This window comes from Brassica napus, chromosome C7 (assembly GCF_020379485.1).
Source record: "Brassica napus cultivar Da-Ae chromosome C7, Da-Ae, whole genome shotgun sequence".
Classification (NCBI taxonomy): domain Eukaryota; kingdom Viridiplantae; phylum Streptophyta; class Magnoliopsida; order Brassicales; family Brassicaceae; genus Brassica; species Brassica napus.
Window position 1 is genome coordinate 20,272,114 of NC_063450.1, and position 17,212 is coordinate 20,289,325.

A 17,212-nucleotide genomic window follows, 5' to 3' on the forward strand; every position below is an offset into this window, starting at 1 on the left:
TTATCCCAATGCGCACACAACTCCTTCCAGACCGTGTCGTTCATCGACTTTGGGACCTTTTAGTAATAAAAAAAAATAGTTTATTAAATTTAAAAATAGTTTAATAAATTAAAAATATTTTAATAAATTAAAAAATTGTTTAATAAATTAAATCGAACCTTATTGATTTCCCACTTCTTCTTCCACTCGTGGATCTGCTTCCCATAGTTGTCCATAACTTTATGGACGAAGTGGTGATAGATAAAGAGCGTCTCATCGGAATTCCAGTTGAACTCTTGCTGAAAAAAAAACACAATTAGTAGAAAATTTATATTAAAGATTAAAAATATAAGTAAAAAATTAGAATACTTACCGCAAACTGACGAAACCACAGAACCTGCTTGGCGGTAGGGAAGTGAGTGAAAGTCGGATGTCCACTGTCGAGGGCCGAATACATCATACGGTTGATCCATGCGCTGATCTCGTTCCCGGATCGGTTGAACCTAATAAAAAGAACAAACGGTTAATAATGAATCCAAATTTAAAGAAAAAAAATGTTTAATTACCATGTTTGACCCCGTCCATGTGGATACGGAGTGAGATATGGAAGATGGTCACGACCGGGCTGTTGAACCAACTCCGCAACACTCATCACTCCCGAAGGAGCCGGAGGAGGAGGAGCGGATGCAGCAGCGGGAGCGAGAGGAGCAAGAGCGGGTGCAGCAGAGGGAGATGTCTGGTTGGAGCTGTGGGGCGAAGGGGAATCCTGAAAATGGCTGGAATCCCGAGACTGGCTCCCCGTACCAGCACGACCACGACGCTGTCGAGGCCGGATCTGATCATCATGAGACCTGTAAATTAAAAAAATATATTTAATAAATACAGAAATATATAAATTTTTTTTTTTAAAGTCTCAAATAATTTAATCAAGAAAAAGATTTATAGATATTAAAAATATTTAATAAATATATAAAAATAGTTCTAATAAAAAAAATAGTTTTGATAAATAAAAAATAGTTCAATAATTACAAAAAATAGTTTTAATAATATATATGTATTAAAAATATTTTTAAATCCCAAATAATAGTTTGTAATCACAAAAAAAGTTGTATAGATATTAAAAAATGTTTTGTAAAATCTCAAAAATCGAATTTATATACAAATGTTTTTTTGTAAAATCCAAAAAATCGAATTTATATAGAAAAATCGTTTTGTAAAATACAAAAATCGATTTTATATACTAAAATCGATTTTATAAATTCCAAAAAATTAAAAAATGATAAAAAAATTATAAATCAATTCAACAAAACAAATTATTCAACCAAATCACAATTCTAAATCTATTATACAACCAAAAATCACAGTCCTAACCAATCACCTTAACAAAAATCTATCAAAACTCCACAAAAACCTAACAAATAGAACCTAAGAGAGTGGGATAGGGTCCTTACATGATTTGTCTAAGAAAAGGGGGAGATCGCCGGAGATATCGTCGGATTTCAGGGGGAAATCGCCGGAGAAAAAAGAGAGGAGTCGCGCAGAGGAGGAAGAGAGAAATGGGGAAGAAGAAGTGGCTCGTGGTTATAAAACTGATATTATCCGTCGGACTTCCGTCGGAATTATAATTTCAATTTTCGCGAAATATTTGCCCGGTAAAATGAAAATGTATGCCGAGGAAATTCCGACGGATAATTTACTATCCGTCGGAATTTCGTCGGAATATTCCGAGGAAATACCGAGGAACTAGTGTTTGGGGTTTCAAAACATCAATTTTTTTTGGGTTTTTTCATTTCTTATACAATTGTAATGTATACCATTGAGGATTCTTTGTATAGATTAGCATAAACTATGAAATAACAAATTTCAAAACTAATTGAAAGTATTCCCTATACCGTTCATTAAAACGTATAATTGAGTGTTTCTCTTATGTAGTGGGATTTCGTTCATACAATCGGAAAAGTGTTAATTAAGGGGTAAGGAACAAATTTTAGACTTCATAAGTAACGTAAGACACTTAATAAGGGTTATGTAGGTGTTATTCAAACCGCAAAACGTTTTTTTCGGTTTACAACCCCTATTTCCTTGGAATTTCCTCAGACTATTCCGAGGAAACCCTTGTCTTCCTCGTAATTCCGTCGGAATATTCCGAGGAAATTCCGAGGAACTAGTGTTTGGGGTTTCAATCTTTTACGTTTTTTTATAAACGAATCGATCGCTGCGTTTGTTTAGAAAAACGCATCGATCGATCACCAGATGGACGAAAGCCGTAAGAATGTGATCGATCGATTGGATTGAAGAATCGATCGATGGAACAAAATCTCAAAGCTTCCTCGGAATATCGTCGGAAAATCTTGTATGTTTTTTTATAAACGCATCGATCGATGCGTTTGTTTAGAAAAACGCATCAATCGATCAGCAGATGGACGAAAGCCGTAAGAATGTGATCGATCGATTGGATTGAACAATTGATCGATGGAACAAAATCTGAAGCCTTCCTCGGAATATCGTCGGAAAATCTTGTATGTTTTTTTATAAACGCATCGATCGATGCGTTTGTTTAGAAAAACGCATCGATCGATCACCAGATGGACGAAAGCCGTAAGAATGTGATCGATCGATTGGATTGAACAATCGATCGATTGGATTGAACAATCGATCGATGGAACAAAATCTGAAGCCTTCCTCGGAATATCCTCGGAAAATCTTGTATGATTTTTTATAAACGCATCGATCGATGCGTTTATGTGAAAAAACGCATCGATCGATGCGTGTGCGAACAGAATTATAAGGCAAAACCCGACCTTTTTGGATCTAAACCTCAGAACTCTCATCCCCTCCGATTTCCCCTATAATTCTCCCCCCCCTTTTTCTCTCTCTATAATCATCCGATTTGAACAATTTTGGGCTCTATTCCCCTTGATTTTTCGAGCTCTACCTGATTCCTACACTCGTTTTCACCCTAAGACAGGTATACTCCGCGAATCTCCACATTCTGAAATCGTGTTCTTGAGCAATTTTTTGGGTTTTGTGAATTTTTTATTTCCGTGTTGATTCCTTGATCAAATATGCATGAAACAGATGTTTAAACATGGAATAGAACACAATTGTCTGTGATCAACGAGTTTGTAACACGATTTGAGATGATTTACGGATTGAGAATTTTTTTGAATTTGGTTTTTTTTTATCACAACTCGATTTCGCTTTTCATTTTCATGTTGCTTTGAGTTCTTAATTGATTATAACCATGTTGAGAGCAATGATTCTATTTTGTAGAGAATGAAGCGCACAAAAATGTCAGCAAAGAAGAACACACAAGAAGAGGGTTCGTCTCATCTGGAGAAGCAAAGGCCAAAGAAGTGGGATAAGTCTGATACCACCCACTACAACAACATGAAGAAGGTAGCCGTTCCGGCTACACAACTAGCATGTCCTGAGACGATGACAATATTGGGAATCCAAGCAGACATTGAAGGACTGTTCCAGAACATGGGTCTAGGCCAACTATGCAACCTCAACGAACCCACTTATCCGGAGTTGGTACGCCAGTTCATAGCATCCACATACGTCACCCGTCCCGATGATAGGCATCAGGAAGGTTTTCTGGAATTCGTAGTGCAGAAAGTATACTATGAGGTAACTTTCACAGACCTCTGCGGACTATTTGGATTGAGTGCAGGGGAGAGGACATCTGGTCTTTATTGGACTTCAGAGCTGTTGAACTTCTGGGAAACGATTGGCACAGGGGTTTATAGATCTTCTCAGGCAAAGGAGTCACTTATCCGGAGCCCAGTACTGAGATATGCCACACGCCTCATTGGATCATTGCTATTCGGGACAACCACAGCCTCATCAGTCACGCAATGGGAGTTGTGCCTCCTGTACCAAGGTGTGAGGCATTTGCTACCGGCATTTGGAAACTCTACATTCCCACCTGCTACTACCTTCAACATGGGAGCGGTGCTGGCCGCAAACTTAGCAGGATACAAGGGGAAAGTAACCAATTCCAAGAGCAATGCATGTGGATTTGGTGCAGTGATTACTCGGATCCTTAGACATGTGGGTGTAGACTGCAATAACCAGCAGGTAGCACTGGACAGATCGAACAACATTGCTTGGAACTACCTGGATGTCATTTCTCTAGTAAGTAAGGAGTTCATAGCTGGTCCCCACTCGAAGATCCATCGGGATGGTCCTTACGTCTACGTATTCCAGGACCGAGCGAAGAAAACACTCTACTGCCACCTGCCTCAGATCGGTCTGACTTCTCTTCTTTCAGAGGCTGCAGTTGAGTTCCTACCCCCTGCTACCGCACTAGTAGACAAGCCATCCTTCTTCACGCCAAAATATCAGACCAAAGGCAAGGGCGTGGTTGATGAAGAAGGAGAAGATGAGGCTGCACAAGCCATTCCAGATGATTCACAACCCCATCAGCTACTCCCATCAGACTCCAGCCAGTACAAGCTGCAAGAGCTTCCACCGAACGCCACTTCGCGCCAGCAACAACATTGGAGAGATCAGAGCATAAAGACAAACAACGACATGCTACACAAGATCTGGGCTGCCATTTCACGTATCAGGCCGTGTCGTTGCCAAAAGGATGATGTAGTTCATCGGGACAACTCTCCATCCAGCTCTGGTTCGGGTTCGAGTGGTACACACAGGGTAAGAAAGAGGTCCAAGAGACCCAACGATGCAGGAACATCTGGAGCAGGAGACGAGGAGTAGGAGAGTAACCCATCGGCTATTTTATTTTCTTTTATATTCTAACGTTTTATGGTCTTATTTTCTGTTAATTTTGAACTGAGTTTTTTTTTTGGTTTCTTAATTATGAGTTCGTATTTCTTATTCATCTTTGCCTTGCTAGATAAACCAAATAATTTTGAACTGAGTAGTTTTTAATTCGTATTCAGCTTTTCCTTGCTAGATAAACCAAATAACTATTATCCGAGGAAAGAGGTTATATCAAGTGTTCCTCGGAATTTCCTCGGTATTTCTTAAAAAAAAAAAAATAATAAGTTCAATGGTAGTCTGTTTCCGAGTCATCATCACCAGATGAATCTGAATCTGGATCTTGGTGAAACTCTCCAATCACTGGTTCATCCTCTACGTGAACGACGGCTTCCTCTCCAAAGTCGGTTAAATCGACTACAAGGCCAACTCCAGCTAAATCTTCTGCTGCACTTAAGTTGCCGGATGTGCTTGGTTGTAGTGGGTCTTCCAGCTCAGAACTTCCCTGAACTCGGCCTCTCGGGTTGAGTCTTGTAACAGTAACCCATGGATCATCTCTGTTCCTTACCCGGGGGTACTTGATATAACAAACCTGTAACATTTAGAAAAATTATAAATTAATACACATGATGATGAATCATTCTGAATAATTAACATTTAATTACCTGATCGGCCTGAGAAGCAAGAATGAAAGGATCATAATATTGCAGCTTTCGCCTCGAATTTACTGATGTAACACCAAATGCATCTGTTCTCACACCTCGATCTGGGGTGTTGTCGTGCCAATCACAATAGAAAACAGTACAGCGCAATCCAACCATGCCCAAATACTTAATTTCCAAAATCTCATGTATGTGTCCGTAGTATACATCATCTCCTGATGCAGAACAAACGCCAGCATCATAAGTCGTACTCGAACGTCTCCTCTTCTGAGTTGTGAATGCATATCCTCGAGTACAAAATCTCGGATATGACTTCACAACAAAGTTTGGTCCAACGACCATCTCACGTATCCAATCGTCAAATGTTTCACCTCTGGCCAAACCAGCAGACACCTATTAATAGCACATATATATATATATTATATCAATAAATGTGAATTAGTATAAATATGTGATAAAATATATTTTAATTTGTTTAAAGCACTCACATAAGTAAACATCCATCCACTAAATTCTCTCTGCTTCATTTCTTCTAGTTCGTCCTCTGTGGCGTATCTATACTCGAACCGCTTTTCTGCCATGAAAATCCTGTATATGATGACAATAATGTAATTAATTAAGATTTAAATTTCAACTTGTTAAAATAAAAATTTGTAAGCTCATTTATTTACCTCTCATATTGAAGAACGTCTTCGCAGTTGGTGAGCAAATATGTTTGCAAATGACTGCGCTCCTGCTCAGTAAGTCGACGGTCCTTTGGTTTTCCGCTAAGTCGTCCAACATCTGTGAAAATGTCTGGAACCGTAACATGATATGCTGCCCGTTCGCCTCTATCATCATGCCGAGCAGGTCTTCTGTTTTTGGTCTGAACTTCTGCTGGAAAGTAGTACTCGGCAAAGTTTGAAGTTTCTTCATTGATCATCTGTGCGACTATAGAACCTTCCACCCTACTTAAATTTTTCACCATCTTCTTCAAATGGAACATATACCGCTCATACAGATACATCCATCTATACTGCACAGGACCACCAAGTTCCAATTCTCTTGCCAGGTGAATAACAAGATGCTCCATAACATCAAAAAATGAGGGAGGAAATATCTTCTCAAGGTTGCACTGAATCACGGCTATGTTAGTCTTCAAATTTTCAATACCTTCAAGAGTCACTGATCTCGTGCATAAATCGCGGAAGAAACCACTTATCCCTGCAATTGCTTCATGAACATTTCGTGGTAATAGTTCCTTGAAGGCGAACGGAAGGAGGCGCTGCATCATTACATGGCAATCGTGGCTTTTCAAGCCAGTAAACTTTCCTTCCTTTCTGTCGATACAGTTACGCAAATTTGATGCGTAACCGTCTGGAAATTCCACATCGTTTGAAATCCAATCAAAGAACGCATCTTTTCCCGCTGCATCAAGTCGGTATATGGGAAAAGGAGCCCTACCATTTTCATCAACATGAAGTTCTGAACGAGCACATATATCGACTAAATCCAGTCTTGACTTCAAATTATCCTTTGTTTTACCTTGAACATTAAGGATCGTGTTCATGAGATTGTCAAAAAAGTTCTTCTCAATATGCATGACATCTAAATTATGCCTTAGCAGATGATCCTCCCAGTATGGCAGATCCCAGAAAATACTTTTTTTGTGCCAGTTATGTAGTTCTCCAACAGCATCTACCGGAAAACGCTCATGTCCACCGACTTCTGGCGTCCTTTCTGCACCAAAATCTCTTAGTTGTATCTTCAAATCTTTCCCACAAATTTCCGGAGGTGGACTGTCAAACACCCTCTTGTTCTTCGTAAACAAATTCCTACTCCTACGATATGGATGATCAGGTGGTAGGAATCTCCTGTGACAGTCAAACCAACACGTTTTCCTTCCGTGTTTTAGTTGGAAAGCATCAGTGTTATCTTGACAATATGGACATGATAGCCTTCCATGCGTTGTCCATCCAGACAACATACCATATGCTGGAAAATCACTTATTGTCCACATTAGTACTGCCCGCATTTGAAAGTTTTCTTTACACGAAACATCGTATGTTTCAGCACCTTGAGCCCATAGTTGTTGCAACTCATATATTAGTGGCTGAAGAAACACATCAAGTGATCTCTTAGGATGCTCTGGTCCGGGAACGAGAATCGAGAGAAACAAAAACTCTCGTCGCAAGCACAAGTTTGGGGGGAGGTTGTATGGTGTAAGAATGACGGGCCATAGAGAATACTGTCTTCCACTCTTGCCAAACGGACTGAAACCATCAGTACATAATCCAAGGTAGACATTTCTTCTCTCATACGCAAAGTCGGGATACTTTGATTGGAAATGCTTCCACGCTTTTGCATCTGAAGGATGTCTGATCTCACCATCTGTTGAGTGCTCCGCATGCCATCTCATTGGTTGCGCTGTGCGTTCAGACAGATACAACCTCTGCAACCTTTCCGTCAAAGGTAAATACCACATCCTTTTATATGGCACTGGAACTCTTCCACTCGTATCTTTATAACGAGGCTTTCCACAAAATTTGCATGTAACCCGCTGTTCATCCGCCCTCCAATAAATCATGCAGTTGTCGCTGCATACATCTATTACCTGATACGATAAACCAAGACCAGCTACGAGTTTCTGAACCTCGTAGTATGAACCAGGAGCTACATTATCCTCGGGTAGAATACCTTTTACAAAATCAGCAATCGCATCCACACAGTCTTCAGCCAAATTATAATCTGTTTTAATGCCCATCAATCTTGTAGCAGATGATAAAGCTGAATGACCATCTCTGCAACCTTCGTACAATGGTTGCTTTCCAGCATCCAACATATCATAAAATCTCCTAGCTTCTGCATTGGGTAAATCTTCCCCTCTAAAATGATCATTTACCATCTGCTCAGTACCTACACCATAATCTACATCCGTTCTAATTGGTTCTTCTAATCTAACCGCTGGCTGAGGTTCGCTAGTACTACCATGTTCATAATCAGTTTCCCCATGATGATACCAAATTTTGTAACTTCGTGTAAACCCACTCAAATATAGATGAGTCCAAACATCCCACTCTTTAATAACCTTTCTATTTTTACAATTAGAGCAAGGACATCTTAACTTACCTGTTTTTGCTTCCGGTTGTCGGTGAACTAACCCCATGAATTCGGTTATACCTCGTTGGTATTCTTCCGTAAGCAATCTCGTGTTCGGATCCAAATGAGGTCGATCGATCCAAGAACGAAAATAATTTGAAGAAGACATATTTTTTATGAATCAAATTCGTGTGTAAATAGAGTGAGAGGGAGGATGAAGATATGGAGTGAATGAAGATGAAGAGGAGTGCTTGTATATATAGATTAAATCCTGCCGACAGACCGAGGAAATTCCGATGGAATTCCGACGCCAACGGCTAGTTCGTCGGAATTTCCTCGGAATTTTGTAAAATCCCCCAACGGCTCTCCAACGGCTAAAATATTTCCTCGGAATTCATCGGTTTTTTCCGAGGAACACATTGTTCCTCGGAATTTCCTCGGAATATTCCGACGGACTGAGGTTTCCTCGTAATTCCGTCAGTATATTCCGAGGAAATTCCGAGGAACCCCAATTTTGTGTTTCCTCGGAATTTCCTCGGAAATTCCTCAGTATATTCCGAGGATTTCATTTTCCGTCGGAATGTCCGTCAGAATACCGCTGTTTTCTTGTAGTGTTTTGGTAATAAGGAAATACAATAATCTTACATCTGATCATTTTTATATTCAGTGGCACTAATTACAATATGTTGTTTACCTTGATTTTTCTATACAAGTTATAAACACAAATACAAGTCATTCCTTTTTGAATCCAAACAAAGACTTTTATTACAATAACCCCGAAATTAAACCAAAACCTTCTAGTACCAATAACCAATTTACAAAAATGAACACAAAAAAACACCTAAGCAAACCTTTTCATTCCAAAAGGGTTCCATTAAAAGGAACCCAAAATAAAAATATAAACTTTATAAAGACAAACATTGATCTTAGGTTTTCTTCTTACCACTTGGCTGATTTACATTTAGCAGCTATTCCTGGATCATTCAAGTAAGAACCAAAAGTCTTGATGACTTGTTCGTAGGTTGGCCTTTTGTAATCAACTGCTTGCTCTACCACTTCTTCAGGTCTCGCCCATTTCCACTCCGAAAACTCTGAATCCGCTTCGTTGTTTGCTAGATTGATCTCTCTTTCGTCCTCATCCTTTATCAGTCTCACTAGGAACCTGTAGATTCATTGTGGTTTCAGAAACAATGAGCCATTAATCATCGTATTTTCTTGAAAATACTTTGGCCATAATTAGGTGGATTTGAAGACTCACCATTTCTGCGCTTGACCATGCCATTCACCACCCCAGAGACGGTTAACCTTTGCCTTCACTGCAGGTGGGAAATCATATGTCAACCAATTTGGAACCTGTTTTTAAGACATTTAAGAATACATAAAGAATCGTAAATGTTCTGTTTCATAATCATATATCTTTAGTAAAATGAGTAGAGACCTCAGCAATGATTGCAGCTGAAACGACCCCAGTTTCTTCTTGTAACTCTCTCATGGCGGCTGACTTTGGATCCTCTCCATCTTCAATGCCTCCCTGTAACACCCCCAGTTTCTTTTAAAATTCACACCATTGAAAATAATCTTAGTTAAGAGAATCTGTCGTTTTCAAAATGTTTCAAGATTCTTTATCCAAATCTTGACCATCTACTTCCACCAGAGTGGTGTTAAACATCAGAATAATATGCTCTACTGTTTCTCGAAAACAGCAAACATGAATATTTTGATTACTATTTTTTTTTGGGACAACATTTTGATTACTATATTTTGAGAGCAATAAGTGATCAAAACAACACCTGTGGCATCTGCCATGCTCCAGGAACATTCAATCTTGAAGCTACAAATACCTGAGAAACGTAATTAAACTCAGTACTTATTATTTACTAGTGGTGAAACAGTAACTTTCTAGCTGAATTAGATGATTAAAATGTTACCAGATTATCCGAATTGATTAGACATACACCAACATTGGGACGGTAACCGGGAGGTAGATTCTCCATTTTTGCTGAAAGCAACAGTTACTACTGAATTAATATACTATTACTGTTACGTAACAGGAGACTATATGATACTTACCAAGAGGTTTCAGCTCAAATGATTATAGTTTGGTTTTGCTGTTTACAATCTTGTTTTTTTTTTCTATTTTGCAATTCAAGAAAATATTTGTATGTTACTACAAATACAAGAAAGATTTCATTTTTCTATTAGCAGATCAAAAAACTGAGAAAAAAGATTCTCCTATAAACAAAACCTAATGACTCTATTGTTCTACATTCAAATCGAAGATAACAAACTAGAAGCAATCATTTTAATTTCTTTTAACTAATAAAAGGCGGAAAATCCAGAAATGTTTTCAACTCCACACTTCTAATCGATTTTCAAATCTAAACTATGAATCAAAAAATAATCCAGATCGTCTGTCAATTTGCAGGAATTAGAAAAGTTGTGAACACATAGAACAAATCTAAAACGCTCAGATCAGGAAAACAAAAATAAAAACAAGAAAATCAAGCATCGAACGAAGGAACAAACCTTCTTTTTTGAGCTTTGACTTCCGTAAAGCAGGAGAAAAGTTTTAACTCAAGAACATGGTGTGCTTTTCTTTCAAACAAAAGCACACGTATATCTTTTACGTTATATAGGAATTGGATTCGGTCCCTGAAACGGTGACGTTTAAATATATCACAGCCTCTTCCTTTTCTGTGTTCTGACTGACTATTTGGTATCTTTATATTGGGATGGGCCCACCAAAAACTTGTTTTAACATAAATCCAGCTGCCATTATGTAAAGACAAAAATAATTTTTTTTTTTTTTTTTTGCTTTTGTTGTGATGAGATAACTGATAAACGTTTAATTACAGCTTTGTCAACGGTTATGTATTTAGTTAGTTTATATACTAACATGTTGCAATTTTTAAATACGTTTGCCAAACTAAATATACTTCAAATGTTTAAACTTCTAATGTAAAATTAGTTGACTTTGGCTGTATATAATGAGTATTTGCAAAAGAGAAATGATAATTGTTTTTTGACGGAGGAAAAAGTGTGATGTCATTGACACACTTTTGACAAGGACAACCACAAACAAATACATAGCAAGTTGGCAAAAAGAAATAATCTTTGAAATGATACGGATATAATTGTGTAATGATAATTATGCCTTGGATTTAAATAAAAAAACTGCGGACTCTACTTCGTTAGATCCGTGGAGAAAGATTGCCAATCGAACTATTTCCAAAAATTTAATGTGGAACAGATGTGGGTTTGTATATTTAAACACGGGATGAATATGATCAATATATTTTACGTTATTTAACATTTTACCATAAAAAATAATATATATATATATATTTTAAATGACAATATCAGTTTATAAAATTAAATAATATCTTTTATTTATCTAATTTTTAATGTCTTTATTATAATTACTAATTAAAATTTATTTCTATTTTAAAAATATGTATATATTTTTATGTATATAATTTATATTACTAAGAGAATTTTTAAATTTAAAATATATAAAATTCATTTTTATTATAATTTTTGTGATCTGTCACGAATAACTGTCAATTCAAGTGGATGGATATACTAAATTTTATTTAAGGGTTATGTAAGTAAAGTATAAGGGCAAGCTTCCTAGATGATAATAAAGGATACCGCAGGTTAACGACTAACGAGATGAGGTGGAAAGTAAGTTAGCACAGAGGAATGTGACAATTTTATGCGCAAGATAGCATAGAAAAGGTTGAGATGAGTCAATGAGTGGACAGAGTGGCAAACGTGCGGTGGTGGGGAAGCAAGGGAGTTGACTTAATAGTAATTTTAATCATTATTTAGTTGTAGTATCTTTTTGTCATTATTAATTATGACAAAAAGTATGATTATAAATTGTCTCTGCACTCAATCACGGATCATAAGTAAAGCTGCCACCATCTTCCTTATTGTTTTTGGATAATTAATCATAAATAAACAAAAGACAAATATAGTGACGAATTAGGTAATTAGCGACGGAGAAACTTTTCTGGCAAAATGAATTAAATTATGGCACCGATTGGTAAACAACGGAACTAATTGATAACTTCGCGCAAAGATGGAATTCCGTAAGTATTTTATCGATTAACAAAAATTACAGAATAAAAAAAATGCAAAAACACAAGTTTGCATTTTTGCTGACAAATATACAAAGAAAATTGGACAATTTGCAAAATTGACTCAAAACTCAAACTCAAACCTAAAATTAACCCATATTTTTTTGGATTTTTTTTTTCATATTTACTCCACAAGTACATATTATTCACGAAAATACCTTTAGTTTTTTTTTTCGAAAATGGATTTTTTACTCTATCAACGTCATAATCTTCAAGCATTTACAAGATAACTACTGCCATCAATACACCAACCACCATGAACAACCAATTTGAAGCTATTTACACTTTTTTTTCTCAATTCTTATGAACTAAAAACAACATTTCTTTCACTTTCTCTCCATAATAATCCAAAAAAATCCAAGATTTTGACTCTAAAATTATTTTGGTTCATAGAGCCATTGGTTTAAGATTCTTGGTGACTCACTTTTGTTTGAGATTTTGGGTGCTTGGAGAAGAATTTTGTGTGCTAAACAAGTTATCTCATTGGTTGAAACTATGAAATTACCTTTGACGACTTACATGGAAGTCTTCTGGTCAATGCAGAGGTTAGTTTTGCAATTGACTTTTAAATGTGTTTTTCTAGACGACTAACATGGAAGTCGTTCATCTTTGTTTGTTAAAAAAAATTCGAGACGACTTCCATGTAAGTCGTCAAAAGTAAACGAGTTAGTTTTGCAGTTGACCGGATTGTGTCAGAAATTTGACTTTTCTTGGACGACTTACATTTAAGTCGTCCAGTAGAAAATTGAAAAATCAATATTTTGTTATACCTAGACGACTTCCATGTAAGTCGTCTCAGGTTAGTTTTGCAATTAAAAAATAAAACAAAAAAAATTATTTTTTCTAGACGACTTACACGGAAGTCGTCCATCAGGCGACTTACATGAAAGTCATCCATGATTTTATTCCGAGATTATGGTCGAACCTTGCTTTTCTTGTACGACTTCCATGTAAGTCGTCGGTCCGACGACTTCTGTCAGCCGTCTAGAAAAAAATAATATTTTTTGTTTTATTTTTCAATTGCAAAACAAACCTGAGACGACTTACATAGAAGTTGTCTAGGTATAACAAAGTATTGATTTTTTAATTTTCTAAGAAAAGTCAAATTTCTGACACAATCCGGTCAAATGCAAAACTAATCCGTTTTCCCTAGATGACTTACATGGAAGTCGTCTCGAATTTTTTCTTTTTAACAAACAAAGATGGACGACTTCCATGTAAGTCGTCTAGGTTAAAAATCAATTGCAAAACTAACCTAAATGGACGACTTCCTAGAAGTTTACCAGACGACCTCTGTGGAAGTCGTCTGCGTCAATGTTTAATAAACTTTCATTTTCTCTAAAACTATAAATACTTTTTAATATATTTTTGTTAATTCATGTATATTAGTCAATATTGGGGATACTGAATGAAATTTGTAACTTAATTAGTGATATTTATGAGGTTACCAACATTCATGTTTAGTAAAGTTTCTAGCTAATTGAGAAGATTTCCGTGGAAGTCTTATACGTTAGTTTTTGTAAATTTGTTAAGTAATTTTAAGATATGTTTATTTAATATTCAAAAGTGTTAAGTAACTTCAAGAATATCAAGTAACATGGTTTAAGGTGTCTCCTTTGATCATAAGATATACTTTTTACTTATGTATCTAATGAAAGTGTTCTATTTTTGAACTTATGTATTGTTTTATCTTTTGTGAATTTGACTAAGTTTTTTTGAGAATTCTTCTCTCTTATTTGTAATAAATTTGATTAATTTTTTGTGTTATTGTGTTTTGCTATTGAAATTGTATCAATAACTTCAATTATGTCAAGTAATTTTGGCAAGATAATATTATGGAAAAATGAACATATTTACCAATTTTTTTCATTAATATCTCTTCAAATTTACAAAAAAGTCACAACTAAATGAGTACACATGCAAATCACAAAACATACCACAAACAATACTATTATAGATCATTCATCTACAAAGACAAGCTTAGACTCCATTTGATATGGAAGAAGACTCCGTCAGAAGTCTTGCTCATTATATTTTAGAAGACTTCCGAGAAGACTTCTCATAAGTCTTCCAAAGTCTAATCCATATCTGAAAAACATGTATATCAAACCCAAATCTGAAAAACCTGCATATCATATCAAAAAACGTTCAAATGGCTTAAAAATAGAGAAAATAAGTAGAAAATTAGATATGTATACTTTTATAAAACACACAAAGTACATATCCAAGTGGAAGATGAAAACCATCTGATTAAAAACATTCAACAAAAAGATAGATTAGTGAGAAAGACATGAGACAAAAATGAAAAATTCATATAAAGTTTAGTGTTTTCAAGTCAAAGAGATTAGAGTGGGTTTGGAGAGTTTTAGTTTGGAAAAAATGTATGAACTTTATGCAACAGGAAGGTTACCAAATGAAAAAAAATCAGACATAAAAACTTACCAAAACGCTCAGATCTGTTATGAAAGGAAGACATGAGAGAAGGCTCTGTCAGAAGACTTCCTGGAAGTTGTCTGGAAGACTTCCTAGAAGTCATCTGGAAGTCTTCTAGCCCAGAAGTCTTTCAGATCTGAAAAACCTGCATATCCAAATCCAGATCTGAAAAACCTGCATATCCAAAAACGTTCAAATGACTTAAAAACATAGAAAATGAGTGGACTTTATAGAACACACAAAAATACATATCTAAAATTAATAGATCTACATTTAAATAAGTGGAAGATGAGAACCATGTGATAAAAACCTGCAAAAACAAGATAAATTAGTGAGAAAGACATGAGACAAAAACAATAAATTGATATAAAGTTTGATGTTTATAAGTTCATAAATATTAGAGAGAGGTTGGAGAGTTTTAGAATGATGAACATTACATTTTTTGTTGCAGCCTTTTGAGAGGAGGAGAGAGAATGTGTAATTTTTTTTTATATAGGACGACAAAAAATTCAATTAGGGTAAAAATTCAATTAGCGGGAAACGAAAATATTTTTAGCGGGAAACTAAAATAGAAGACTTCCTAGACGACTTACTTGTTAGTCGTCTACACCCTAAACATAACCTTTAAACTAAATTAACTAACTAAACACTTCACAAAATCAAATTAAACTTAAAAAGTGTTTACTATACACATATAGCACTACAAGAAATATGGGTAGTAATAGCGGACGAAAAATGCTATGAGTTAGATATAATAGCATTTCCTAAAACGCTCTGACAGCGCCCGTTATAACAGGTCAGACACTTTTGATAGCAGATCTATCGTATGCTATAGTTAAATAAACAACGATAGCAAATGTTTTGTGTCATTAATTTGTTTATTAATTATCCATAATTTATTAAAATAATTACTAAACCAAACCAAATTTAAAAAATAAAATAAAAAGTACGCCTAAACATAATTAACCAAAACATAATTCATAATTAAATAATTAAAACTAATCGAAAATTAATTCATAATTAAATATTAAATTTTATTTATTAATTAAAATCAAGTATACAAACAGTTAAAGAACACATTAAACCAAAAACAAATTAAAATATTAAACCAAAACATAATTATCCTAAACCTAGACTAAGCCTCCGCCTGCAACCCTAATCCTCGCCTCCAGCCTGCAGCCTCCAGAGCATCCACCTCCCGCCTCCAAAACCTCTATTCGCTTACTCCCGTAGCATTGCTCCTCTGGTTCTTCTCACTAGGTCAATTCTTCAGCATGCACCAAAATAAACAAAATCAGTTCAAAACAGAGAGAGATAGAAAGGATGCAGATAGATAGAGATAGAGATAGATATAGAGAGACTTTACCTTTCCTTAGGGATGGCTACGGAACAGGTCTTCCAGAGCATCTGTTCGCTTACTCGACAGTATTATCTCTCATAAATCAACCTATTAAATCAAAAAGAAAACTGAATCTGAGATGAACTTGCTATACAAGGGTGAATCTGAGATGAACTTCTAGATCTCGTACCTGTTCTTCTCGTCGAAGTCCACCGTGTCTTGTAATCTCGGCTGGAGACAGATTTTGTTTGAGCTGATGAAGATTGAGACAGATTCATTTATGGTGATTGGTGATGAAGGTTGAGACAGATTTTGTTTATTGTGATGGGTGTTGACACTGATTCGTTTATGGTGATGGTGATTGAGACAGTTTTATTAAAAGGCACGTAGAAGAAGATGAGAGATAGAGAAACTGGAAGAGACGAATACGAGAGGTAAGAGGAGAGAGATGAAGAAATACATCTTTTCATCTTGTTCATTTTGGTCCATTAGATTTACTTAATCAACGGCTTTGGTCAGAAGAGTGTGATCCTCGTCCTTAAACCTTATTGGTCAATTCATTTTGACCAGATTTTGTAATTATTTTCTTACTCTGTTTTTTTTTAATACACGAAGTATTAAGGTAAATATTAATGTACAAAAAAATTTCTGAGACAAAATTCAAAGATTAAGATTTTACAATTTAAAATTTGAAATTTTAATTTTAGATTCAATGTAGTTTATATGTTTGTAATGTTTGGGGTATGTGAATTGGAATTATGCTTTATGAAATCGAGTTTAGGGTATAGAATTATGGTTTTGGAAATTTGAATTAAGTATATAGTTTAGATTAGACAATGGTTTTAAATGCT

The 17,212-nt window shown here is 35.7% G+C and overlaps 1 protein-coding gene and 1 long non-coding RNA gene across 3 annotated transcripts; both read right to left on the reverse strand.

Annotated features, from left to right (window-relative positions):
* Positions 1-9,163: 9,163 nt before the first annotated feature.
* On the reverse strand, positions 9,164-11,132 carry LOC111214017 (nudix hydrolase 25-like). 2 transcript variants are annotated; one of them, XM_048763605.1, is made up of 7 exons: positions 10,974-11,041; positions 10,518-10,580; positions 10,376-10,446; positions 10,238-10,288; positions 9,886-9,978; positions 9,706-9,800; positions 9,164-9,609 (listed from the first exon to the last, which is right to left on the reverse strand). In XM_048763605.1, the coding sequence occupies exons 3-7, from the start codon at positions 10,439-10,441 to the stop codon at positions 9,387-9,389; spliced, it is 528 nt and encodes a 175-aa protein (XP_048619562.1). In that variant the 5' UTR covers positions 10,442-10,446; positions 10,518-10,580; positions 10,974-11,041; the 3' UTR covers positions 9,164-9,386. The 2 variants fall into 2 exon arrangements, with proteins under 2 accessions (XP_048619562.1, XP_048619561.1); XM_048763604.1 differs by lacking the exon at positions 10,518-10,580 and having other exon boundaries at positions 10,974-11,132.
* A 4,907-nt stretch (positions 11,133-16,039) lies between these two features.
* On the reverse strand, positions 16,040-16,835 carry LOC106351655. Its single transcript, XR_001271350.3, has 3 exons — positions 16,552-16,835; positions 16,389-16,469; positions 16,040-16,289 (listed from the first exon to the last, which is right to left on the reverse strand). It is a non-coding gene; the product is annotated as an uncharacterized LOC106351655 (long non-coding RNA).
* Positions 16,836-17,212: the final 377 nt, after the last annotated feature.

Bases quoted from the DNA above. Each gene is read 5' to 3' on its own strand.
- LOC111214017 (XM_048763604.1), bottom strand. From the start codon at position 10,441: ATGGAGAATCTACCTCCCGGTTACCGTCCCAATGTTGGTGTATGTCTA. The intron at 10,289-10,375 runs GTAACATTTTAA...TACGTTTCTCAG, and splicing joins TAATCAATTCGGATAATCTG to GTATTTGTAGCTTCAAGATT. The intron at 9,610-9,705 runs GTGAGTCTTCAA...ATGAATCTACAG, and splicing joins CATGGTCAAGCGCAGAAATG to GTTCCTAGTGAGACTGATAA.